The 26,275-nt window shown below is 39.9% G+C and overlaps 1 protein-coding gene across 3 annotated transcripts; it reads left to right on the top strand.

The window, feature by feature from the left end:
- The first annotated feature begins 1,421 nt into the window (after window positions 1-1,421).
- Window positions 1,422-24,627, top strand: RNF149 (ring finger protein 149). Of its 3 annotated transcripts, XM_082279303.1 has the most exons (9): window positions 1,422-1,962; window positions 9,234-9,484; window positions 12,398-12,466; window positions 15,931-16,013; window positions 16,478-16,574; window positions 17,086-17,115; window positions 19,285-19,480; window positions 19,842-21,909; window positions 24,051-24,627. In XM_082279303.1, the coding sequence occupies exons 1-8, from the start codon at window positions 1,497-1,499 to the stop codon at window positions 19,898-19,900; spliced, it is 1,251 nt and encodes a 416-aa protein (XP_082135429.1). In that variant the 5' UTR covers window positions 1,422-1,496; the 3' UTR covers window positions 19,901-21,909; window positions 24,051-24,627. The 3 variants fall into 3 exon arrangements, with proteins under 3 accessions (XP_082135429.1, XP_082135430.1, XP_082135431.1); XM_082279304.1 differs by lacking the exon at window positions 17,086-17,115; XM_082279305.1 differs by lacking the exon at window positions 19,842-21,909.
- Window positions 24,628-26,275: the final 1,648 nt, after the last annotated feature.

Raw genomic sequence — 26,275 nt, 5'->3', positions numbered from 1 at the left:
TTACTTAAAAAAAAGTGTATGTCAAATACTTCTATTTAATGGAAAACAAGTCTATAGAATGATCATGTCTATTCAGGACCTTAATCTTGTACTTATATACTTTTTCCTCCAGACACAGTACAGACCCTGTCACCATTTTTCATCCTTCTGGCATGAGCTCCCCTCAGCACAACAGCACAGGCACCGTGTGTATCTGAACGTGCGTAGCTCCATTCCCTTTCCTCTGCATGTCTGTGCACCGTTCTATTCCTTGCTGCCTTCTGGCCACCTCTTGTTCTCTGGTGTCCTTGCTTCTGGTGCTCCAGTCTCCCTCCACTCCTCAGGAAGCCATGCTTCACCTTCGAACGAGGGCGAGGTGTGCCCCGGAGGGTGCGGCAGTGACTCATTTAACTTGGCGCGTGTGTCGCTGCTGGGCTGGTGGACAGCACTTGGGCCGGCCCGCCGTGGCAGGGTCCAAGGCCGAGCAGCGCCCGAGGGCGCGTTGGCAGGGGAGGGCGAGTGCCAGGCAGGGGCAATGGACACTTCCTGCAGGAGGCGCTTCACGTTGATCCCCGTGGGCACCAGCTGTGTGCAGGGAACCGGAGCTGAGCTGTGCTCCTTAAAGAGCGCCGACAGACCGGGGGCAATGGCATCCTGGCCTGTATTAGATATAGAGTGGCCCGCAGGACTAGGGAAGTAATTCTCCCCTTGTGGCACTGGTGAGGCCACACCTCGAGTGCTGTGCCCAGTTCTGGGCCCCTCAATTCAAGGATATTGAGGTGCTGGAATGGGTCCAGAGAAGGGCAATGGAGCTGGTGAAAAGTGTGGAGCACAAGTCCCGTGAGAAGCAGCAAAGGGAGCTGGGGTTGTTTAGCCTGGAGAAAAGGAGGCTCGGGGGAGACCTTACCACTCTCTACAACCACCTGAAAGGAGCCTGCAGCCAGGTGGGGCTCGGCCTCTTCTCCCAGGCAACCAGCGAAAGGACAGGAAGACACAGCCTCAAGCTGCGCCAGGGTGGGTTTAGGTTGGATATTAGGAGGACTTTCTTCACAAAAAGGGTGGTAAGACATTGAAATGAGCTGCCCAGGGAGGGGGTGGAGTCACCGTGCCTAGGGGTGTTTAAGGAAAGATCAGACGTGGCACTGACTGCCATGGTCTAGCTGACATGGCGGTGTTCGATCACAGGTTGGATGTGATGATCTCAGAGGTCTTTTCCAACCTAATTCATTTGCCACCCGGTAGCTACCGCAGCGCACACGCGCCGATACCACCCCAAGCCCCGCGCCGCGAGTCGCTCGGCCCGCCCACCTCCTGTCCCGGCCCCCCCTCTCCCGGCATGCCGCGGGGCGGGGCGGCCTGGTCCTGCCCCCTGCTCGCCATCAGCCGCGGCGGCGGGCTCCGCCCCGGCGGCACCGCGGGTACCTGCGCGGCGCGGGGCGGCCGCGGGGCAGACCGCGCCGGCGACCGAGGAGGGATCTGCGCACGCTTCTCCTGTCCGCGGCGGGGGCGGCCGGGCCATGGTGCGTCGCGCCCGGCTGGCGCTGGTGGCGGCGGCGCTGGTGGCGCTGGGGGCGCCGCCGCCGCCGTGCGCGGGCGCCCGGGCGCTGGAGTGGTACACGGCGTGGGTGAGCACGGCCTACGTGGAGCCGCTCAGCAACCGCACGGTGCGCGGCAACACGGAGAGCGGCCGCTACGGGGACAGCTCGCCCAAGGAGAGCGCTCAGGGCCATGTGGGCATTCCTCGTGGCGCCTCGCCCCGCCACATGGAGGGCTGTGCCGCCGACACCGACTACGACGTGCCTCTGCCTCCCGGTGGCCGCGGGACCCCCGAGGGCGACCCACCGACCTGGATCGCCCTGGTGGCCCGCGGTGGCTGCACTTTCAAGGACAAGGTCACCAACGCGGCGCGGAAGCGGGCGGCCGCTGTGGTCATCTACAACGAGGCCCGCTTCGGCAACAGCACCGTCTCTATGTCCCACCTGGGTGAGCTCTCCGCGCTCGCCGAGGGGTCGGGGGGATGCTTTCGGGGGGATCGCTTTGTCTAACGCCGGCCCGCATCGGTGATGCGGGTGTGCGCGGTGAGGAATGGGTATGTGGGGAGGCAGAAATCCCTGTAAAAATGGTACAGAGAGCCGTGATTTTGTTTTCTCTTCCTGTAAGCCACCATAGGGAAAAGCCGGGACCGTCTTCTGTCTCCCAAGTTACGGTCCGGGCGTCAGGGAGGAAATGCGGCACAGCCATCGGGACCGGCAGCCGTGTGACAGACTGGGGTGGGAGGCTTGGATTTCCTTTAGGGATACCTTTTTGCCTGGTACCCTCCGGCAGAATGGCTACAGCGGTCACAGGTAGGCCGCTTTCTGCAGGCCGTGTGTAAACGCACCAGGTATCCCGAAGATGCCTTCAGGTGCTTTTGAAGGTACAGCCGTAGCTATTTGAAGGTAGCTTTTGGTACAGGCTTTGTTATAGCTTCATCGTCCTCTCCTGCGCAGGTCTGTTAAGAGAGAGAGAGAGGTGTAAGCATCAGGTAATCCTTAAACGCTCGCAAATGCGGCAGAAAAACTGAACCCTGGAGAAGGATGTTGGCTTGTCTCAATGTGCTGCTGCTGCTATGTAGCCTGCAGAAGGGTTCTGTGATTTTTGCCGAGATAGCAGTCCAGATGTTCTGTCACCACAGTCCCCTCTTGGGCTATGACACGAAAGACTCGCTGAATTTTTATGGTTATGACGACATTAAATGCTTAAAGAGGGGGGGAAAGCCTCAAAACTTGGCAGTAAAATCTGTTTGCTTTTGTAGATTTTTGAGAAACTGGAAGGTCTTCAAACGAGGATGTGAAGACAAGGCAAACTTAAGTAAAACATTCTGTAAATGTGCGCTTCACATGGTTTTGCTACAATGAGTTTATTAGTGCCTGGGCTCTCATTCCTGGTTGTGAGGAAGGGAAGGACCAGGGACTTGGTAGAAGTAAAACCATAATGTGTTTCTAAAGGAAACAAACTTATTTTCTTAGTATAGTGAGCTGAAAATCTCAGCTAGGGAGCTGTTGCTCTATCACACATGTGATTTATCAATTGGAAAACATGTCTCTCCTCTTGGAATACCCAGTGGCACCAGTTAGGGGATTGGAATCATGATTACTGTTCATAGCCTGCTGCTTGCTTGAGATCAGCCTGGCCCATCTTGTATTATTAATTCACTGTGAAAGTGGAGGTGAGGTGCTAGATAAAATGAACCTTTGGTTTTGATCCTGGATGGTGATTAAGGTACTTCATTGTGTAATACTGCTTTCATCTTAAACAGCTTCTTTTTCTTGTTTTTACTCTGTATTGGGCAATCAGCACAATTTTTTTCCCACATTCTTTCTTCCATTCCCCATTGTAACCTTTCATAAGTATTATTTGTTCTTTTGTTGAATCTTTTTCTCCTTTTCTCATCTTGCTTATTTTATAATTTTTAAAAAATTTTTTCTGCTATTATCTTTGTGCTACAGAAGACCTTCTTGGGCTTAATACTCAGTTTTGGACTTCACTAGTATAGTTACATCTGCCAGTGGTGTAAAGAGAAGTGCTCTCTGACTGCTCATGGGGTTTTTTTTTCTTGAGCTGGCTGAATGTTGCTGATGAAAGTTCCACCTATGTAAAGAGTGTGATTTAGTATAGTTCATATATACAATAATATATTTGTATTTATACTGACTTCATAAATGCAGGTTTGACCTTACGATTGTTTGAATGGGAATATAATAATATATTGCAATATAATTGCGATGGAGCTCTGATGTAGTCATAAATGTTTGTTTCATGGTTGACACTTTCAGACATGTAAATGTTCAAACACTTTCAGTGCACTTTGGGAATAAAGGGGAGAGTTACTGTTAGTGTTTTAAATCTTAGGCTTTTTGAAGGGAGATGATAGAAAGGTCTGTGGAAGACTGGCAGGGAAGAATGTGGAGGGTAAGGCTGCATTTTACAGGACCTACATTTTCATTTCTGTGAAGGGATTTGTGAATTGGCACATGAGGAAGCAAGCTTTGCTTCTGTGAGGAATGCTGAGGATAAATACTCTGGGAAATCTGCAGTGCAGTAACCAAGGAGTGGAGTTACATGCATAAGTAAAATCTGCTTAATGTGTTTGCAATTAGTGGCACTGAAAATGATGTGAGATGGAACAATGGTTATGACTGGTAGAGATGCAGCCCAAATTATGTGAAGGTGATAGACAGCTTTTGTGGTCTCTGTGTCATCTTTTCATTCTCTTCCTGGAAAACCTGACCTTTGAGTTTTCTGGGATTTGTGTGACACATGTATGCTCTTTTTATTGGTGGTCTTTTGGTGTTTTTAGGCATAATTCAGCTTGAGTAAAAGGAGAGGTTCTTGATTAGGTGAAGAAATTATTTGTTACAGCTGGTGTCAAAGCATTAGATAAAGGACAAGTGTTCCAAATAATCAGTATTTTTCACCTTGTAAGCTTCATGAGTGCAGTGAGTAGGGATTTTAACTAAAGTTTTGGAACAAGAGAGTCAAGAATTTGAATGTCTAGCCTTGAAATCCTGTCCTTTCTTCGAAAAGGAGGCTCTTCAGATGTGACTCTACTGATTCAAGACTTTGCTCTCTGTCCAAATTACATTGTTCAAAATGCTGGATGACTTCCCTCCTCGAGGAAAGTAATAGTGACATAACTTCACGTGTGGCTGAGATTTTTCCACTGGAAAACTAGTTTTACCCAAATGCCTCGAGGAGTTGTACTTCATTAGCTGAATCTGAATGATGTAAATTCAGACTTCAGTTTTACAGACTTCACAGGCAGTCTTAACTCTGTTCATTTTTGGTGATGGTGGTGAACTTAATACAATACAGAAGATTCAAATTGCTTTCCAGAACTGAAGTAGGTACTGCACGTAAATATTAGCTGGGAGTGGGTTGGAGAGGAATCTGGAGAGGCAAAGTGTGGAGTATTGTGGAGATCAGACTAAGGAGAGTCAAGAGGTTCAGTTCTGGTTTAGAAGTTAGGGGGAGGCAGAGGTATATTGCAATGGAAAGAAAACAGGGTCTTCTGCTTCTATAGTTTTCCTGTTACACTTCATGCTGTATGCCCCCCTCAAGCTAGGATTTGGTGCTCCTGATCAGAACATGTGTTACTTTATTGTGGACTATGGAATGAAATGCGGTTGTGCTTGACACGCAGGGATGGGAGGTGCTGGCTGTAATAGTTTGAGGTAAGTCTGGAGTAGAGCTTTAATTCATGGTTAGTTGATTTAAGGGAGGGTTGGGACTTAATTTGAGTGTATGACTTTGGCTACATAATGAAAATTATGGTCTTTGATTTGCCAAAATACATCAAACTAGTTCTTTCCTCCATTGTCATGTTTTTTTAATGCATCTGTATTGAGCAAAACAGATGCAAATTACTTTGTGCTCATGATTCTGTAAGTTCTTGCTATCTCCAAAGCAGCAGAGTTAGAGTTATTTTGGCACATAGTTCAGCTCTTTGCTGCATTGCTTGCAGCACTACTCAGGATTCTCAAATGGTGCTTAATTTCTGTATTACTGCTGGTTTCTGGTACTGTAACTGCTGAAAGGACAGTGGCTTGCTTAAATAAGACATGACTGTATGATGTTGAACTGGTAATATTGTTCTGAAGAAGTAGGAGTAACTGCTTATATCTGTTTTATAGATAAGAGTGCATGTGTTTTGGAACTCAGGTGGGAAGAGTATGTGTACCAGTGGTTATACATCCTCCTTGAGGCAGGTGAAAATACAACATGCACCAGGGATTAGGTGAGATGAGGTTGGGGTAGATGGTCGAGACAAAGCTTGTTATGGGATTGTTAGCGTACTGGTAACAGCCATTTGTTTGGACCAGGAGCTAAAAAGAATATTTGGTGTTAGTTGTGGCAATATTAGTAGGGTGCCTATGTTTAAATAAGCCAGTGGACTGACCTTAAACATTTTTACTAAGATGGTTGAACTCTGGGAGCTTTCTGAGATTTCTCAGAAGGACAAAAACTAGAGTGTGTCTGCGATCAGTTTCCAGATGACAGAAAATTATCTTCTTCATCTCTAAGCATGAATGGGAATAAATGTTGTAGTTTGGGGTGCCTGGAATCAAGATCTGTACCTGTCCTACTTTTTCCTCATCAGGAGAATGCTGGTTTCCTTTTGTAAGAAAATACTGGGAGTGGTAGCAGTAAAACTGACTGCACTGGCAGGAAACATACCTTCATCTTCAGAGTTCCAAATTTGCCCTTTTTTGCAAGTATCCTAAGCATCTGCCAGCCATGATAATGTTAAAAAATGCAGACCAAATTTTAAATGGACCAAATTTCACTGAGGCATCAATCAAACCTAGAAAAAAAAATCAAGTTTACTCTAGCAGAGTAAAAATGTGATTATTTATTGTAAAATCAGAAGGTTATAGAAAGGCAAAGCCAATAGAACATGCTTTCAGTAGATGCATATATGTGACACTTGGAGTTTTCTTTATGAATGTGATTTGAGGTGTCTGAGTTGTATGGCAGTTGAAGAAGCTGATGGAATGACTCAACATCATTTCAGTCTTTGAATAATGAGTTTCAGAACAGAAGGCTAAAATTAGCAAAGAATGAGTTAAAACCCTTAGTCTTACAGGCTGCTCAGGGCAACTGCTTCTCTGAGAGTGCTCTTGTTCCTTTTGTAATCATGGATTGCAATTATTCTTCTCTTCTCCCCCTTCTGTCTCATGACCTTCAATGAGGCCCCTGTGTTTAGTTTCGTGTATTTTTAGTGGCAAGTTCATCACCAAGGCTTTAAAACTGTTAAAATGCTTTTAATGGGTATTTATTTTAAAATGTATAGTATGCTTATGTTTATTCTAAAGTGAAAGGTGTCGCACTGTCTAGCAGCCATTGTGCAAAAGTAGCCTGACTTTCATTTCAAGGAAATAACTGTCAGATAGTTGGGCATTCTGGTGACAAAGCAGAGAAAGACAATACTTATTGTTGTGGGGGTTTTTAAATACTTCATCATTGGAAATAGTGCAGACAATCAGATAGCAGGATTAAACTGACTCAAGATTTCAGGACTGAGGTGGAAACTTACTGATTGAAGAATGCAGGCCGCGTCTAATCTTGAAACTCCATTTTCTTCCTTAAGCTTGGATGGAACTACATAAATCTTTCCTACACATTTGTACCATTCCCTGGCCATGCTTAGGCACCCCTCCTGTTATTTGTAATTCTTACAATTGATTACGGACACAGGACTTAATTTCCTGGTTTAGGTATGGGGATGGCAGTTCTTAGCAATGTAAAATAAATTCCTACATTCATATGTTTTTTTCTTGCTAACTCCTTGTGGAGTTGTGCAGGGTCAGAGAGCAGAGAGTGTTTCACACTCTTCTCTGAGATTCATGAGTCTCTCTGGTAGTGCTTTTGTGCTGGTTCAGAGAGAAGAACAATATTAATTAACCAATTCATAGTATGCTCGGACTTGAGGTGAGCAGAACTAATTAGTGGAGCCTAGTTGGTTATTGTCTGTCTTCAGCTTCACTGCTTTGTGTCTCCAAACACACCCACCAAGCAAGGCAACATAAGTGGGGTGGGTGTTGCTGGTGAGCAGAGTGGGGTGCCAGAGGGGAGGCACAAGTTGGTGTAACCCTATTAGGAAAATCTGCTCTTTCGCTGGGTCTGGATCTGGCAGACACAGGTGTGATGGTTTGTAGAGTAGGTGATCAGAGGTGGGATGGTTGTGTTAAGGTGAAGTTGAGAAGGAAGGGTTACTCAGCTAATGCCCGGACCCTTTGGTTTTCATCCAAAGCAAACTATGTGTGCCTTATGGAGGAAGGAGTTCTAAGTACACAAGTGAAACTTCTGCAAATTCCCCTTGGCTTTGTAGCAGAGTGGCCACATTGAAAAGCTGTCACAGCCAGAATTGTCTCAACTAAAGGAATTTGGTTTAAATAGTTCAGGCAAATAACTCTTTGTCTTAGTAGGCAGAGGTGGGTGAGGCCAGAATGCAGCTTTGAATTTTGAGAGTCCCCATTTGATATAATGTTACAAATAAGAAGCCATTTCTTCTGACATAGCTTCTCAGTAAGGAATCTAATACAGCCAGAAGGCTTTAAGCCTTTGGGGGAGGTCTTGTTGCAGATAGGTAGTCTTGTGAATCTAAAAAAGGTAGCTGTAACATTACAGCTTTAGATTTTCAGCTACGAAAACCCCTCTCTTTTTCTTCCTTTCTCTCTGAATCAAGACTAGTTTCACTCCTTTTCTCAGAGGTAGGACAGCAAAGTAAACTATAAAGCCGTGACTTACTGAGGGAGCAGCAGTGTTGGTACACACAAAGTAAGAACTATTAAAATAGAAATAGTATTTAACAGTGAAAATGTGACATTTTTAACAAGTACATTTGTTTGTAATTTATTTTGTAACACTTGGGTTAGATATTTCTGAGAATACTGGAGATTCTTCCAGAAAAAAAATTAGTAAAACACTAGTCACAGAGGTCTTTGGATTTTGCTAGGTGGTCTTTCTGGTTTTGGTGGCAGTATGTTGCCTAAAGGTTTCGGATTTTTTTTGTAATTAGATTTCTTTCATATGGATTGAGTACTCTAGACTTCTAATATATTAAGAAAAATCCTTTGGGTCACTGCTCCCAAAACAGTCACAAAGTATTTCTTGACAAGTCCTTGTCAGGAAGTCTCATTACATTTTGAATATTTAGTATTAAAGAATCTTTTAAGTATTTCAATGTTTAAAATAATTTATTATTAAATATCTGAATCTTTTTCTCTTTTGTGTATATAATCCAGTGTAATTTGGCTGTGGATTCAGATTCAAACTAAATTGAAGTGTCTCTTTTTGTGATATTCACGTACTATCTCCATCTGCAACTAAAATTCCCACACTGACAAATAAAAGACCAACTGTTCCTGAGTTGCAAGCTAGAACTTAAACTGCTTTGAGATGTGTATGACTTTTCTGGCTTTTTTGCATGGATCCGCATCTCACCTCACTGTAGAATGATGAGTATAGGGCCTTGAACAGTAAAGGTGCATCTGTTGAACTTTATCTTGTGTTTGAGAGTTTTTGAAAGTAGATAAGGATTCTTTGCCAGTAAACTTTCTATCAATTCTGCTATGACTGAAAAAAAGCACTGGAGGCTTTCCTATTACTTTGCTCACTGATCTTAACTGAAGAGGCCAAATTACCATCAAGCAAGAATGCCTACATTTTTACTGTGACTACTGACTTTTTTCTTTTTTTATTCCCTCCAACAGGAACAGGAAATACAGTGGTGATAATGGTTGGCTATCCAAAAGGAATAGAGATATTGGAACCAGTACGAAGAGGGATTCCAGTAAGAATGAGTATTGTTGTTGGCACACGACATGTACAGGAATACATTAGTGGTCAATCAGTTGTGTTTGTAGCCATCGCCTTCATCACCATGATGATTATATCGCTTGCTTGGCTCATATTTTACTATATACAACGTTTCCTGTATACGGGATCACAGTTTGGAAACCAGGTAAATGGAGCTAATGGCACTTAAGAGTATTTACCTCCTTCTTGTGTCAAATCAGTTGCCTAACTGATTGTTTATTGAAACATTCTTGAGGATCTGTGCCTTCTTCCTATTCTGCTAACTGCGAATGCTGTTCAGCAATAGTCAGTGAGGCTAATAAGCACTGTGCTAATTGGCATCACAAGTTTGACTAGTTATAATTATTAGATGCTCATATGAAGTAATGGAAAATACATTTAGCCACTTGTCAACAACAGAGTAAGGGCAGCTTCTTATGTGATCTCTCACCTAACTGAACTTCCTTCCTTTTGACATTAAAAGTTATTTTCATTCTTCAGTAATTTTCATTTTGAAAATATTAGCTTCCCTAACCAGACTTTTTTTAATGGAAAGGGACCATGGTGAGATTTTTTTATTTTCTTATGAAACCCACAAGTTCTTCAGGGTAGAATTTTTAGTTCTAAAGATTTATGAAAACTACTTTTGACACTTGTAATTCTACAACTCCACTGTAGAGTTACTGAACTACAGCAGACTAGAAGGCGCATGTGTGGTGCGACTCAGCTCTCTTGGGCTGCTCAAGGTACTGAGAACAGTGAGAGTACTGAGAAGGTTTGGAAAGAGTAATTTTGCTCCTTATTTGCCCTTTTCACATTTCTGTACTTAGATAGAATTTAAAGAAAGAGCCAGATTTACTTTTTTCCCCTGAGGAAAGTACTTAATCACAGAACAGTTTAGGCTGGAAGGGACCTCTGGACCCCTGCAAGAGAGCAACTAACATGGAGTTGTTGAGGATGTAAGTCCATCTGAATTTTGAAAATACCTTAGAATGGCACTTACCTCTGCTTTTCAACTTCTGCAAATAGGTTAGATTTCTTCCACGATCATCAGCAGCTCTACCATAGTTTTCTGCTAAATGAAAAATAAAGTTGCACTTGTTTATATTTGCAGGTTCTTTTTTTTATCCTCAGTTCAGAAAAAAATACTGTTTCAATCAGTGCTTAGCATGTGGACTTCTCCTGCCTTATGCTTGAAGATACAGATGCTAGCTTTGGGGGAGGAAGGAAGGGATTTTTGTTTGCTTTCAGAAGTCTGAACTCTGTTTAGAACTTACAGGACTCTTCTAGGAAAATATTTAATTTCTCTTTTCAATAACTGAGGATAACACACAGGACTTCTGTATTGGTTAAATTGGTGGTCTCCCTGAAGTTTTGGTTTCCTAGACTCTTTTTTACTAAGCTTTAAACCTTAGAATTTATTTTCAGAGAATACTTTTGGGAAAACAAATTTTTTGAGAAGTATTTATAGGAAAAGGGATGTGTTTCTATGTTGTAACAGTTGTTCGGTGAAGAAAGTTGCTTCTTCCTGCCTTTTACATAGTTCACACGGAGGAAAGTTCACATGTTTTATGAAGCATCATATCATATCATGTACTTTAGTTTTAAGGGTGTGGATGTGATGTTTCTCAGAAACATGTGCCACTAACTCTTAATAGATTTTGTCATTGTCATTCAAATACCAATAGATTTTGCCAGTGCTGATCATCCAGATGCTTCTTAAATAAATGAAACTGTCTAGCATTAGAACATTATGCATTTTCTCAATTCTTTCTCTTCTAAAATGGCCACTGAAAATAAAAATGATACAAAGTTGGACAATGTTTTGAAGATATTACTCGAGGTGTATTACTAAGAGTCTCAAAAGACTTTTGGAAACAAAAAGCCACTTTCTAACCCAAATCTCGTTTTGCTTGGCTTATAGACTCTAGTAAAATTAAAACTTGTGAGTTAAATATGTTATGCCTTAAAGCAAGCCACTGTGTAGCTGCTAAGTGAAGATGGGTATCTTAAGATTTATTCTAATATCAGTTTAGCAGTAAAACTATAGAAGATCTCCGTGCTACTGAAGATGAAAACAGGACTGTGCAGAAAACCCTGAGAAGGTGGAATAGGCTTCTGCTGCTGGTTTTGTCCATTTCTGGGAGACCTTTCAGACAACTTATCTTTAACGCCATAAAAAATTAAAAAATCACCATTTTCAGTACTATGCATTTGTAAAATTATATATGTCATCATAATTATTACAGAGAAAAGCTGCCTTTTTGGGTTTGGGGTTTTTTATTTTATTTATGGTATTTCTTCAGTGAGGGTTACTGCTAGACAGGTCAGCATCTGTCAGCTGCGAGTGTTTAGTTTCTCAGTTTCTTGCAGTAGCTAGCACTTTGTCTTGGATTACAGTACTGCTTTCTTTTCTCACTTCCCCTCTAAGCATGATTATACTGTATAGAAGTCCAGTGTGGTGCATCATGTCTGTAAAGCCTTTCTTGTCATCTCCTTTGCATAATGTGTCCTTTCAGTGCAAAGCTTTGTCCAACGTAGGAGACAGTGTTTAACTGGGGGAAATATTAATAGCTACAAGCAGCCTTTTGACCTGGTGGCCGGCTGTAGGCTGCCTGGCAGGATTCCACCTTCTCCCAGGCTGGTGCAAAACGTACAGTGTGCTTGCTCATGGGCCTGCCTAACTGGAAGGGCTGGTTGTATGGCTGTTGTTACAGCTCTGCTTGCCTCTCAAGCCTACACGGGTTTCAGCTTTCCTGTGTGGGAAGGCCCTTAATGCCGGCAGTCAGGATGCGGGACTGCGGCTGCCGGTGTGCTCTGCTCCCCTCTGCACTGCCTGGGCTCTTCGTGCGAGCGGGGTGCTTGCAGAGCACGTGTGCCGCTGGGCCCTAGGAGCCCACAACTTACTGAACATCTGCTGGCTGGAAGTATTTTATAAACTAATGCATTGCCCAGAGATCAACTTCTATTTTCAGATGCATTCAGAAGACTTAGCAATCCATGTGGAAAGTATTTAAAAACTTGGAAATGTAATTCCTGAAACTAGTGACTATACTAATACTTAAAATCTTATTCCTAGGGACATAGGAAAGAAACCAAGAGAGCCATCAGCCAGCTTCAGCTGCATACAGTGAAACGTGGAGAAAAGGTAATTCAGTGTGGCTCTGATTATTTCTCTAGGTTTTAAAAATGGTTGTAAAGTCTTCAAAGAATTGAAACTAAAATTCCCACAATTTTAGGCTTATTTTAGGCTTTGTTTAAAAGGCAGAATTTAAAATTGAAGAGCCAGATTTTAACTACTTATGAAATAAGGCTGCTTTGTTGCAAGTAATATCTGGTTGTACAGAATGTATAGGGGATTGTACAGAATGTAAAGATGAGGAAACATTGTTATCTTTTCAGCACTTGAAAACATCAACAAGTGGATTGCAAAATACTTCCGCACAGTTCTTACAGCTGATGTAATGTCCTGTTTTCTTAAAACAACATTCATCTTCTTATTGATTAGAAGACCTTAAAAATATAAAAAACTTTGAAAAATAAACCACTTGTTTCATCTTTCAACACACAATACATTAAGGAGCTGTGTAGGCTTAACCTGAAGCATCAATTTTTTTAAGTACATTTCTGACACTGTCCGTGCCATAGTTACGCCTCCCCTGATGGAGGAGAGTTTTTAAAGTCTTTGCCAGGAGTCCGAGAGACAAACGGGACTTCTGTACTTTCTTGGTCTTCAGGTTGTTTATTATATCTTATCAGTAATTCACATGCTGACAGCATAGCATGAAGCAGAGCAAAATACAAAAGGCAAAATGCAAGAAAGCTCAAGGCTTTTTAAAGGTAAATCAACCAATGGTCACTAAAAGTGTACATTATTTTTACTTTTCTACCAATTATCTAGTCACACAGTCAGGAACTCCAGAATTCTTTATCCAGTCATCCCAAACTCCTTCTACTGCAGAATGTGGAGTAGTAGAAGAAGAAGAAGGTCTGGAGAACAACAGTCCTCCATTTTGAAGTTTTTTGCTTTTATCTATTTACTATATTAACAAACCCAAATCCTCTAAATTTTTCACCCTGTGACAATCTTACATAATATTCTATCACCTAATTCACACCAGTATAGATTCTAATTCTTCCCAGAGGGTAGGCAATTTTCTCCAAGGATAAAGGTCAAAAACTGTTGTCCAGGGGGGTAGAACCCTTCAAAACAGGCAGAGCAATATTCTCTGCACTCTGGGTTCCTACACCTTTCTATGTTATGAAATAAAGCTAATCTAAAAATTAAAGCAGCTTTCAGGAAGTTGGCTTTGACAGCATACGGCCTAAACTCAGCTGTATTAGAATAACTGAAGCAGAAAAAGCCAACATTTTGAAAGAAAATATTTTAGTTGGAGTTTTCAGGAGTGGTGATCCTAGATGCAAAATTAGCTTCTGACTAGATTTCTGCTGCTACATAGGCATTTTTTTTCCCTCAACCCTTGTCTTACTTGATGAGTTTTTAGTTAAGGACTGATTTGCTCAGAGGTGGAAAACAAGATTATTTTAAAATAAATTTTTAAATCTATGGAATAAAATTAAAGTGAGAAAGGACACTGATAGGTAAAAAGTTTAAAAGCTGTGGTCCAGCAGAAGCTGTTTAGCTCAGATCATGTGCCACAGAGAATATATCCTTCATTTAGTAAATCGGTTTTGAAACTTAAAAAATCCTAAAAGTGTCTTTGAACTTACTTGCCTTTTCCTCCTATGCTTTCAGCATGCTTAAATGGTGTTTTATGAGTATTTCTTACTTTCAATTAGACTACTTTTTGATGGAGTTTCACATCTATTTCAAGCTGTGAACAGAGGGATATTCATACTTCAATTCATACAATGGTGACATCAGAGATCAAGAAAGACAGAATTGAACCCAGACTTGTGTAAAGTACTATCAGAGCATAATGTCAGCATAAAGTGATGTAGAAGGGTCCTGATGAAACCTATGTTAAAAACCACATGGAAGATGTTAATGACTTTTAAAATTGATGTTTGGTAAAATCCTCCAAATAGGATTTGTATGGTGTGATTTTTGCAGTATACCAGGGAGTTTCTTCCAATAAATAGACCTTTGACTAAAGTAAATAAAATGGGGGACTTCGTTGTTATACAGTATGCTGGTTATTCCTATGAATTCCATGTTCATTAAGAAGAGAAGAATGAGATAAGGTTAAAATCTCTCTATTAAAATAGAGTTTTTCTGTGTGGTAAATCACATCTTTTTAATGTGTTTTGAATCAACCTGCCAGCAGCAAGTTTATGTAACTTACTGATGCAGAGGTATTTTCATGAACTAATACAAATTTTTCTGGAAATTTGTCCTGTCTACTCTGTAAATGTACTTTTTTTCTTTAAATATTTCCTTTCAGCCATTTAGAAAAAGTGTATTTCTTTTGTTGTTACACAGTACAGTTTTTCATTATCCCCACTTGATGCTGAGATATTTAACTAAAAATAGGTCATATATTAAAAGTGTATTTGCTATCATGTAGATTTTTCCTGAGAAGCTTATGGGATTATTGTAGAATGGACGCTCATTTTAGGATGTGCTCCATATGATGTGCTTGGATTTTGCCTCTTGTACAGAATAAAAAATAACTTGTTATAGAATAAGCACTTGTCTTAACTTTGCTTTCATAAAAAAACAGTCTTAATTGTGAGTTACTTGGGAATTTAAGGCATTAATTGTGTAAATTGGTAGCATGCGAAGGAGGGAAATACGGGCCTTGAACTTGAAAGTTTGCTTGCAGAACTCATTAGTTTAAATGTTTGTAGTATTGAAACTGAAGTGCTTCAGTAAGTAGTAAACCAAACATACTAATTTTGTGGGGATGAAAGGAAAGGAGTTTTCCCACTGTCTGTTCTTCTAATACTTAGATTTTATACAGCCCAGTTAATGTTGGATTATTTTTCTTGTATTTGGAGCTATCCATCATATTTGCGCTGCAACTCTAAGCATGGCTTCAAGAAGACAGTAAGACTTGTTAGGAAAGATATTTAAGCCTTAGATAAAAATAGAAGTGGGGAAATGATGTTCTGTCTAGTGTGAACTTGGAGAAAAGTTGTAAACCCAGATTGCATACTTGCATTCTCTTCTGGCTATGAAGGAATATCTGCTGGGATGTGGTAGAAAACAAGAAACAGGTGAGGATGATGTTTGCAGTATTCAACACCAAAAATCTCTTCCTGCTCTTGGAAATCTTTGGGACCGTTTGTTCAGAATTAGATTGTGCGCTTTGATTTTAGCTGACCTCTTCTAAAATGTTTTCATCTTATAGCTACTTCCAGCTGAAACATTCCTGTGCTCCCATGAGCAAAGCCAATGTGTGAGACATAACAAATTACTTAGGGTGCCATGTATAGCTATTTAAATTAGAAAATCTGGGTTTGGCAGCTTTTAGTATTTGGTAACTTGATCAAATCACCTCTTGACAAAATCTTGAATTAAATGAGGTAGATATTTTTATTTACTATACCATTTAATATATTTTGCATTCTTTGAAGCTAGCTATTACACAAAGCTTGTTCTGTAATGAAATATGAATGTAATACACCTAAATATGTTGTCATATTTAGGGTTTAGATGTTGATGTGGAAAACTGTGCTGTGTGCATTGAGAACTACAAACTGAAAGACACTGTCCGAATTCTGCCATGCAAGTAAGTAGCCATAATTATTCTTTACTCTTTAGCATGTTTTTCTGAAGAAATGGGATGAATATAAATTCTTCTGAACCCCTGGTGGCAGAGCTGAAGCTGCCATTTGTATGGCCTGTTAAATGTTGATGGGCACTGTGAGATCACATAGCACTTCATATGTGTGTGGGGGCAAGGGAGCAATTGAGATAACTGTAGGAGTGAAGTAGAGCTTGCTTAAATTAGGACTGTACACTATTGAACTGGTAACTGTGTGCTGTCTTTGTGGTTAGTAGCATCTCCTACTGCAGAAAGCTGGCATGAAGCAAAGGCTTTCCAGAACCATGTCTGTACTAGTAAATTGAGCTGCAGCTAATTGTCAAGATTATAAAGGAAAGGTTTATTTTTAATGTGTTAACTTACACACTGTTTGAAGGAGGGGCATGTGGCTTTCATGGTAAGTTCTAAAGACCATTTCTTTTCTTTAGGCACATCTTCCATAGAACATGCATTGATCCTTGGCTTTTGGATCACCGGACTTGTCCAATGTGTAAACTAGATGTTATCAAAGCTCTGGGATACTGGGTATGTTGCATACTACTTTAATCTCAAAGTAGAAGTACAGTCTAGGAGGCAAGACTTCATGTAACTGTTCAGAATGAGAACAGCTGTTCTTTGACGAGACTCAAGAAGCTGGGCAAAGATGCAAAGAGTAACTGAATGAGAACCAGAAAAATAAGGGAATTTTATGGGTAAGAACTTAAATAGTGTATCAAGCAGCTTGTGAATCTTCTTTGATAACCAATTTTTTCTATCTCCAGCTGATGATATTAAGGAATTTGAAGCAGAGGTGAGACAGTTTGCCCAGGCTGCAAAAATATAACTGAATTAAATAAATCTAGAACATATATTTGATGTTGAGAACTGCGATTCAAAGGAAGAAATTACAGTATTTCTATGTAGAATGTTTTTGTACTTCCACATATGCCCCATGATTTATTCTTGTAAATGAGCTGGTACTTAAAACCTTCCTAAAGACATTCACCAGAAATTGGTTAAGTAGAGAAAATGATGTGCTCTCATTTCTTTCTGACAGCACCAGAAAAGAGAGATGAAGACACATGCGGTAGGTTACTCAGTCACTGTTGATAAAAAATGCTATAGGCAAGAATATACCTCTCTTATCTCCTACTGATCTAGAGAGATCTCTAGAAAATAGGGGTGGTTTTTTTGGTTTCAGGGACTTTCCTTTCATAGACTAGATCTGTATTTTGACTACCTTTTCTCTTACTTCATTGCAGAGACTTTCCAGATCTATGGAAGAGTGTTATGAATTACTGTTTTGTTTTGTCAAAGGGGACAATACTCTTGCTATGTAATATATATATATACCAGATTTTGGTACTTCTGTGTATTAAGTCAGACTTTGCCCAAGACTTGCAATCTTTTTGTCACGTGGAATAGCTATTGCTACTTTCATATGATTATATTAGCAGCTTGGTTTCTGCTCACATTCAATTCTTGGGGTTGATGTATCTTGTGTTATATGCAGATGGACTTATCCTTTTGATTACAGGCTAGAAACTGAAATACTGGGACCTTCAGAATAATTATATTCCCTGAATTTGTGCTGTTGCAGAGGATAATTAATACTAAGCCCAAGCAGGAGGAGTAATAACTCCTCTGCTTGTTGGCCAAAATTACTTTTGGAAAGAAGATTGAATGGGATTATATTAAACAGAGAAACCCAGTTCATTTTTATAATTAAATGAGGCAAATATGTCCTGTGTGCATCAATCATTCAAGTCCCACTGAAGCAAATAATGGGCAGTCATTCAGGAATTTTTTTGTAGCTTAGTTTTCAGTTTGATCCAGGTTGCCCAATCTAGTCTGTGGAGTGACTGCCTGAATTTTTTTACCGATGTGAAGAAAAGTGCAAAGAGCAAGACAGCTTCTCTGGGCAGTGCAGTCTGAGTGACATACCTGCCGAGAAGAATATGCAGCCTTATTACAGAAATTAACTAGACCTTCTGCAGGGAGGCTCAAGGCTCAGTTCAGTTGTGAACAACAAATACTTCAGATGCTTTTACATTTTTAAAGGCTTGAAAGTAGAAAAAAGGCACCAAGTCCTATTACGTGGCTTTTGTAAAGAGCAGACTTCAGTGGGCTAGTTCTTCATTATGCTATTTTTTATGAGAGAAAGAACTGCAGTTCAGCATGTCTGACTGATTTCATAGAGTATTACTGAACTTTGTAGTTTCAGTGCTTGTTTAACTGTTTTAAGTTTTGGAAACCAAAAGCATTCATCCCCCCCCTCCAACCCACAAACGTAAAGATAAGCATCACATGTGTCTTGTGTTCAATTTTAGCATGTCTATAGCTCATTAAAATTCAGTACATTTTAAATTATGCTGATTTGATGCTAAAGAAAAAATCAGCCTAGAATTTCTTAAATCTTAAGATGGGCTTTTGCTAGTTGTTTGAGGAAGGGAATAATACTTGCTAGGAAGCAAAAAGAATAGCTACTTAAACTGCAATATATTTGCTTATGTATAAATAACATCAGTATATTTGCTTATGTATAAATAACATCAGTATATTTATGTTAATGAAGGTAGCCTATTTAATTGTAGAAACAGAACTGTATCTATAGGACTTTGATTCACTCTGAAAGTTAATTCACAATTGTATAGCTCATGCTATACAATAGGTGAAATAAATCCCTTTGCCTGTGATGCAGATGTTGCATTCCTGCAAAGTGACAAGCCAGCATGTTTGTGTTTTTGGAACAGACTTAAAGTTAGGCTGGCGATAGAGGAGGAGAGCATTTGGTTCTGATGTAAATGTTTGCTCACTCTTGTAAAAAAAAAAAAAAGTCTCGGCCAACTACTATGACAAAAAAATGAGACTTGAAGGCTTCTTCAAACTCAAAGGATCAGTACCTTTCCTCAGTGGAGACTTTGTATGTGTGGAGCCTGCTCCTAACCTGCAATACTGTTGCTACAGTGTTGAAATAATCCCTCCAAAAAGCTGACTGGGTGGACTGCTGTTGTTGCTGCTCTTGGCTTTTGGGTGGCTTTGGACAAATGGCTTTTCTTTGGTTGTCTTTCTTTCTTTGCAGTTAGACAATAACCTTGAAAGTGAACAATATCAACACTATTCCCAGGAGTGCACATGTAATAGCTAAAAAAATGGTCTTTTTTTCCAGTAAGGTGAGGTGACAAAAGGTAACGTGGAGGAATGTTGATGTCTGATGGTAGACAAAAGTGACAGTTAAATATGTTTAATTTTGAAGGGGGACCCTGAAGACGTACTTGAAGTTCCGATACCTGAATCCATAAGTGGCAGCGTTTCAGTCGGAAGTCTGAGTATTGCTTTGCAAGATGATGACAGAAACGAAGTGAGCGAATTGTCGGCTTCCTCCACTAATGAATCAGTATTGCAGTGTACCAGCTTAAAAGAGGACGCGGGGGAAACCACAGCGTTGCTTGGTAAGTACGTCAGTGTTTCACTGGGCAAACCTTAGCACTAGACACTGCATTAGAAGAAGCCCTTCTCTAACTAGTGTGAGCAGCTAGTACTGCAGTGCAGACCAGACTGAATGGTGTCACTTACTACTGCTCTTCAAAAAATACAAGCAGATTTTCAAAGAACTCTGTCGAGCTGGAAAAAACTGGACTTGGGGGAAGAAAGATGTAAACAGTGTCTTAAGAGAATTACTCAGAGAATCTCGAGAACCTTAGGTATATATAAGCATGAAATTTTTTGCCAGAGTCTGGATTAATATAAAAGATAAAGCATATTAAAATGGTAAAACAACAAACAATTTTTCTTTTAATTCCTGATTTTTAGATGTGGATGCCAGTAATAACAGGCATGGAGAACATCTATCTAATGGAAATTCCCACTGAACTGCTTCATGGAAGATATCTTGAATAGACTGTTGAAGAACTATTATTTTTTATTTAATTAGTATGGACTTTTGTCTAGTGAACAGAAAAAATAACAGTGTAAATTATTTTACCTTTCAAACTTTTCTAGCTGGTGTTCCAAAAGGGCTAATAACTAAGAATTTTGTACACAGGAGGATTTTATAAAATCTCCTCTGGATGTCTCATCCTAAAAAAAAAAATGCAATAACCCTTTTTCTGTAAGCATTGTTGCAATGTCATTGTGTTCCAGAGGGCTGTAACAAAGATGAAGACTAGGCAGTGAAAATAATGTAGAATGTGTAATGGTTAAATATTTTGGATGCACTATTTACATTCAGTATGTCCACATGAAGAACACTTAGAAGCTACGACTATTAAAATGTTCTGAAAGTTCTGATCTGTTGTAATTGGAGATGAATATTCTTAGAAAACAGAATTAACCTTGAAGGAATCAAATATTTAATGGATATGTTGTGTATCCTTTCCTTGTGATGGAAAAATTGCTGGTTGCAATTTTCTTTACATGTAACAAATACTTATTCAATCTTGTAATGTGTTCTACTCAGAGTGGATGCTGAGAAAAGGAAACCTTCTCCATCTTGCTAGCTTTTTATACTGAATTTGGCAGTAATAGGTTGTACTCGGTGGTCTTCACGTGCTGAGCATGTAGACTTATTTAGTATATGCACACTGGTTACCTCTTTCAATCTTAAACTCAGTAGAACAGAGGTAAAGGGCTAATTATGGCTAAAATATATTTATTAGTCTATTTATAAGAATTTATGTAATTTCTTGCTCCTGTTCCCATCCTGAACCCACTTTATGTACAAATTGAAACCGTTTCTTAAGAAATACAAAGTTTGGGTTTGTTTAGCTTTTTCTTTTCCTTTGTATAGAGATGCTGGAATTCTCTTGGATATTCCACATTAGGAGTTTTGACTAGGTTTGCCATTAGCTTCTATTCCTTTCTTTTAGATTAGCAGTATTGTGCCTTATAGTAAAACACTTAAGAAATCTGAAGCATCTGAGAGTAAATGTAAACCCTGGCATCTCCCATTATGACCTCTTATTCAAGTATTTATATACTGTAAGTGGTATAAGGAATTGCTAAACTGTTTTGTAAGGAAATATGTGTATTTAAAACACTACTTTAAAAGTGTTAAGTGAATTGTTTAGGATTTTAGCATTGTCATGTTATAAATAATATGCTACATTCCTCAATTTTCTTTTGTAAAGCTGTTGCTACAGGTTGCTTAAAACAGTGTCTTTCACTAGACATTTGTTTTAGAGTGCATTTTGGTTTTAATATGTATATTTGGAATGTTTTTAAGAAAATATGCAATTCTTTTTCTAACTTATATTGAGCTTCAATAGAAGCAATAACTTTTTTTAATTTTAAAATGAATGTTCCAGAAATGACAGAGGTTTCAGCTGGGGAAATATGATCTGAACTTCTACTTTGCAGAGCAGATGTTTCACCCTAAATTTCCTTCAAAAAATTCCTGTTAATGCCTACTTAAAAAAAAAAATCTGCCTCTTCCCTGTAGGAGTATAACTTTTAGGTTTACTGGAAAACTGTCAGGTTGTAGTTCTGATGTCACCAGCAGGTGCAAGCTTTTGTGATGCCTTTATCTTACAAGAAGCACATGAGAATGGAATAGGACTGACCAACCATCTTAAAAACTGAACAAATAAAAAAACAACCCACGACGAAACCAAACAGTGTGTAGGGACACTTATGTCTCCAAAAGAAGCTTATCAACATTTCCAGAACTGCCTTTTTAACTATCTCTTCAATATTAAAAACTAAGTCTTCTCCCTCTTCTTTAACACAAAACTGAACATTGATGTAGTAAATGTTGAGAGGGTTTAAACTCTAGCTCAAGGAGGAACCAAAAGAGAAGTTATCAAGAGAAGTGTTGTCAGTCTGTGGATTGTGTCTTGCTGATACCTACAGCACAGTATTCATTCTGGAGAGGAGAATTGTGGTAAGTACTTGAGCTTTTATGTAATACCTATAAAACCAAAAGCTTTTCTTAAGAATTAAATCTGAGATCTGGCAGAAAGCTGGAAGAAAAGCTAAGGAACCTGCAAACTGAAAAGTGTGGTTATAAAATCTGGTGTGTACTGACTTAGGAAAATAGCTGAGTGTGAAGGCTCCTGAGGTCTGTTTCTCATGCTGGCACTGCACCTGTTTCGTTTCAGTCATTCACAAAAATAGTTACAGTTGTTTCAGTCAAATAGGTTTGCACATAGTTGATCTGTGATACAGTTAGGTCTTGCAAGGCCAGCTGTGCTGCTGAGGAGTGATGACAATAAAAGGCCGAATTGCAGTGCCTCCAGCAAGCAGTTTGCTCTCCTTGGAAGCACAATGACAAAAATCAGCTGAAGCGAATCACTAGTCTGACCTCAGTCAAAAAGCTGACATGCATTAGTAAAAAGAGAGGTAGGATGAAAAGTACAGGGCAGGAAAAAGACAATCTAGGGATTGTCTTTTTAGCTTAAAACAGTAACGAGAGGCTTAGAAACCAGAAGCATATGACCTGCTGTTCCAGCTCATCCATTACATTGAGTAAATGGGTGTAGGCTGCTGTAGGTAAATACAGGTGCATGGACTTTGCTGATCTGGATCCCCACTAATTTGGATCAAAACTGGTATTGCTAGTTTCTAGCACTTTACCTACCACAAGCTTGTATGAAGATCAGAACTAATGAATGTTTATTTCACCCCTTCAAGAATGCTTTTTACAGGGTAGGCGCCTCCTGACTCCTTTCCCTTCCATTTGGGGAAGCTGTAATCTGCCTCTTCTGCTTCGGCCATGTCCTGCCTGGTGTGGGAGCTGCAGCTGTGTTGTGGGTTCCTGCTGCCTCCTCCTGCCCTCAACTCTTTTCCTAGCTGTCCATTTTTCATAAAACAAAGGGACACCTCTGTCCCTTTGTTAGATTTTGCTGTAATCAGGCAGAGTGTTTCTTACTAGAGGCATTCATGTGGTGTCATTATACAAAAAGCTAAATTGCAGAGCCCACATGAAGTCTAAAGCCCCTCAATGGTGATACTGAATGCCTCACTTAGGAAAAATCCCTAAAAGGACTAGGGGATGCTGGTTTTTATGGAATAAGTTTTATTAGTGTTGTGTTAATTGGTATGGCTTTGCTACTGCTGCTGTCTCTATTAGGGAGAAATTTGAAGCTAAGTGATTTTTAATTTTTTTTTTTTTTACAAAGGAACTATGAACATGTCAAAATGAACTGCTGTCTTAAAGGAAAAACTGGAGGCCCTGTCTTTGTTCAGAAATTTTTGTTTATTAATAATAGTCTACAAATGACAAACTGGAAAAAACTTGATAGTAAATAATTGTCTAAACTGTCTTTCAGACTTGATAGCAAGCAAAAATGAACCACAGACATTTCAGATCTAAAAGCATGTTAATAGTTTAATTACTTGCAGTACCAATTTAACTAGAAAGTCTGGATTTTCTTTTACTAATGACTGCTAGACTGGATTCTTCTTTTGCTCTAAGCAATGCTAGGAGGAGATTCTTGGCATGTACTAGAGAAGTTTGATAGGATAGCAGCAACTTCTTTCCCCTGCCCCTTACCCGCCACATTGCATGTGAATGTAGTCCAAGTACCCTGTTGCCACTAATTAGAGGTAGATTTTGGAGGTCTGCTGGAGGAGTTGTAGGATAATTTACCTACAGTGAAAATCCTCTAATCCATGCTGATTTAATAAACTGCATACCAGTATATTCCTGCCAAAGCTGGCCTGTTGGAAATTTTGGTCCTGTTCATGTTGTAACTGGCACAGAGAAACACCATTGCAGCACCTTTGTCAAGTGTGCAAAGCTGTTTTTTAATTACCTATTGATTTGGGAATGGTCATTCAGGTTTTCTGCCCATCCTGCAAGGTTCCTCTTAAACCAGCCAGTTGTAGTTGTGCAGAGTCCAGCAAGACTGTCCTGTCCCCTCGTGTAAGTTGAAGACATGCAATTTTGTAATAGGGCCATGGTGAATTACAGTTCCTCAAGCGGAATGTGTATTTTTTTTTTTTTTTAACTGGAGTGCCTGCAAAAAATGTTAACATGTCTTTGAGACTGGTCTTCATTGGCTGTGTTGTTTTCTCTCGCAGGTGATATGTGAAGATTTGAGAATTGGAATTCATTAAACATGCACAAATTGAGCTGAAGGCTTTTGGTTTTGTTCAGTATGGGTCCTGATCTCTCCTCAGATATCCTGCTGTATTGCAAAACTTGATTTGAGAAAGTTTTAAAAGTAGAATGCCTTTATAATTGCATGTATTTGTATGAAGAGTGCATTGCCTGAGACTGTCCATTATACTTCCATTGGACCTGAAGCTACTTTTCACCGTCTGAAACATGGTAATGTTACTGCATTTTTAAATGAGCGCATCCTTAATTCAGAAGAGCAGAATAAGTTTCCATCATTTTGTTAGTCTGAAGCTTAAGTCCAAAACTCTGAAGCCACTTACTTCTACTATAAACATATACCTACAGAAAACTATTTGAATTTGCTAGTCTGTCAAAAACTATTCCCAACTGACTGTCTTTTATTGTAACTTTGAACTGATTTGGTTGCATTGTTTGGATTAAGCACTTGTGTCTTTTCCATTGTGTATGTACAGTTGTAAGAATGTCAAGTTATGCATTGTTGTTGTAACTTAATGGCTAAAAGCTCAAATTCCATAATAAATTATACAGACCTTTTAAAAAGCAACATCTGAGAAGCTGGAGGGTTTTGTTTTCTTTGGTACACTTAGGAATTGCATCTGAGAGACTCAGCACTCAACACAAAACAAGTTAAATTCATGCTGGGTAGCTAAGGGGGAGATTCTTTCAGCATGTGGTGCTTTCCCCATGTGACCAATACCTGGGTGGGCTGGGTTAACCTTGGCTGGCTGCTTAGTGAGGAGGAAGAAAATCAGATGGAAGAACTTGTGGGTTAAGATAAGAAACAGTTGCCAATTACCATCACAGGCAAAACAGATGTGATTCATAAAGATTGCTTTTAAATGGCAATAAATTAGTTTTAGAGTAGGATAGTGAAATAGAAGACTAAAACTGCCCTTCTGTAAGCTGACTCTTCTCCCTTCCATGGTGGCAGGATGGGGAAGGGTGGTGTGAGCCTGTAAGAGGTGGTCTCTTCTGTCCTCTCCTCACCCTTCTGCCCTGCTCCAGCCTGAGTTCCTTCCATGGAGCTGTAGTTCTTAACTGCTTCAGTGTAGATTCCATGAGGTATAGACCACTCCAACGTTATCACTGAGCTGCCACCAGCCTGGCTGCAGGGCTCTGCTGTGCCAGCTTGTCCTGGAACAGGGCAGCCTTGGCCTCTTCTCACAAAGGTCACCCTGCACTTGCCCAATACCACAACATTGCTGTGTAAACCCAATACAAATTTGGGAAAGCATGGCTTATCTTTCCTCCTAGCAAGCAAACAATACAGAAGCACACAGCAAACCAATCTGAATCAATCAATGCACAGGGCTCTGAAATTAATGTATCACAGCCATACCTATGATAGAAATCATAAAACTTCTTGGTAATTTTTATAGTTCTGTGACAAATCTAAGGATTACGGATTTATGTGTATCAGTACAACTCAAGCCAATACAGTGAAGATGCAGAACAGCTAGACTTTAGCTGTAGTATCATAGTAGCAACCTGGGGGGTGGGAGAGGCTTAAATTGTTTTTAACTAAATCTGTAAATCATAAAGTAGGTAGCAATGCCTTTAACCAGTGGTAATCACTTTTATATTGGAGCCTGTTACTTCATCATAGTCCTGCAGCTTACATTCCAAACACTAGTCTAAAATGTATGTATGCTTTTAAAGAGGGGTACTACTACACACAAGATAGTCAAGCTGGGCTCCAACTTTAGTAGATAGAAAACATTAAGATACGATTTTAGAGCACAAGCTGGGTTAACTGTTGCCACTAAAAATGCCTGATAGCAAATGTATTGGGTTTGGAAGCAGTGTCTAGAATTGGAAGCGACCTTAAATAAGTGTTACTTTAGTTGACCTGATACATTCTAACTGGAAAGCTACACAAGTCTTAACTCCTAGTGACTACAGAACACTTCTCACAGGACTTTTTACTAAAAGATTATGATTGAGGGGATTTTCAGTCCAAGCAATTTCACAGCTTAAATTACTCAGAAAGAAAAAGCCAAAAGACTGTCTTGACTTTGCATTATTGATCTAGAACTTCCTAAAAATTTGAGAGGCAGATGCAGATTTAAAACAGGTATCATTTAGCAAGCAGCATTGAATTAGAAACTTGTTAACTTTCCAAGTTACTTTCCTTTACAGTCTCAGGGCTTAAATATAACAGCAG

This window comes from Coloeus monedula, assembly GCF_965178545.1.
Source record: "Coloeus monedula genome assembly, chromosome: 3".
In the NCBI taxonomy this organism is placed as follows: Eukaryota; Metazoa; Chordata; class Aves; order Passeriformes; family Corvidae; genus Coloeus; species Coloeus monedula.
The sequence above is the reverse complement of the archived record's forward strand: the minus strand, read 5'-3'. Positions and strand labels throughout refer to the sequence as shown.

What these genes read in the sequence shown, in the direction of transcription:
- RNF149 (XM_082279303.1), top strand. Translation starts at nt 1,497, where the DNA reads ATGGTGCGTCGCGCCCGGCTGGCGCTGGTGGCGGCGGCGCTGGTGGCG. An exon ending in CGTCTCTATGTCCCACCTGG is followed by an intron (nt 1,963 to 9,233) that starts GTGAGCTCTCCG and finishes TCCCTCCAACAG; the next exon opens with GAACAGGAAATACAGTGGTG. An exon ending in CAGTGAAACGTGGAGAAAAG is followed by an intron (nt 12,467 to 15,930) that starts GTAATTCAGTGT and finishes TGTCATATTTAG; the next exon opens with GGTTTAGATGTTGATGTGGA.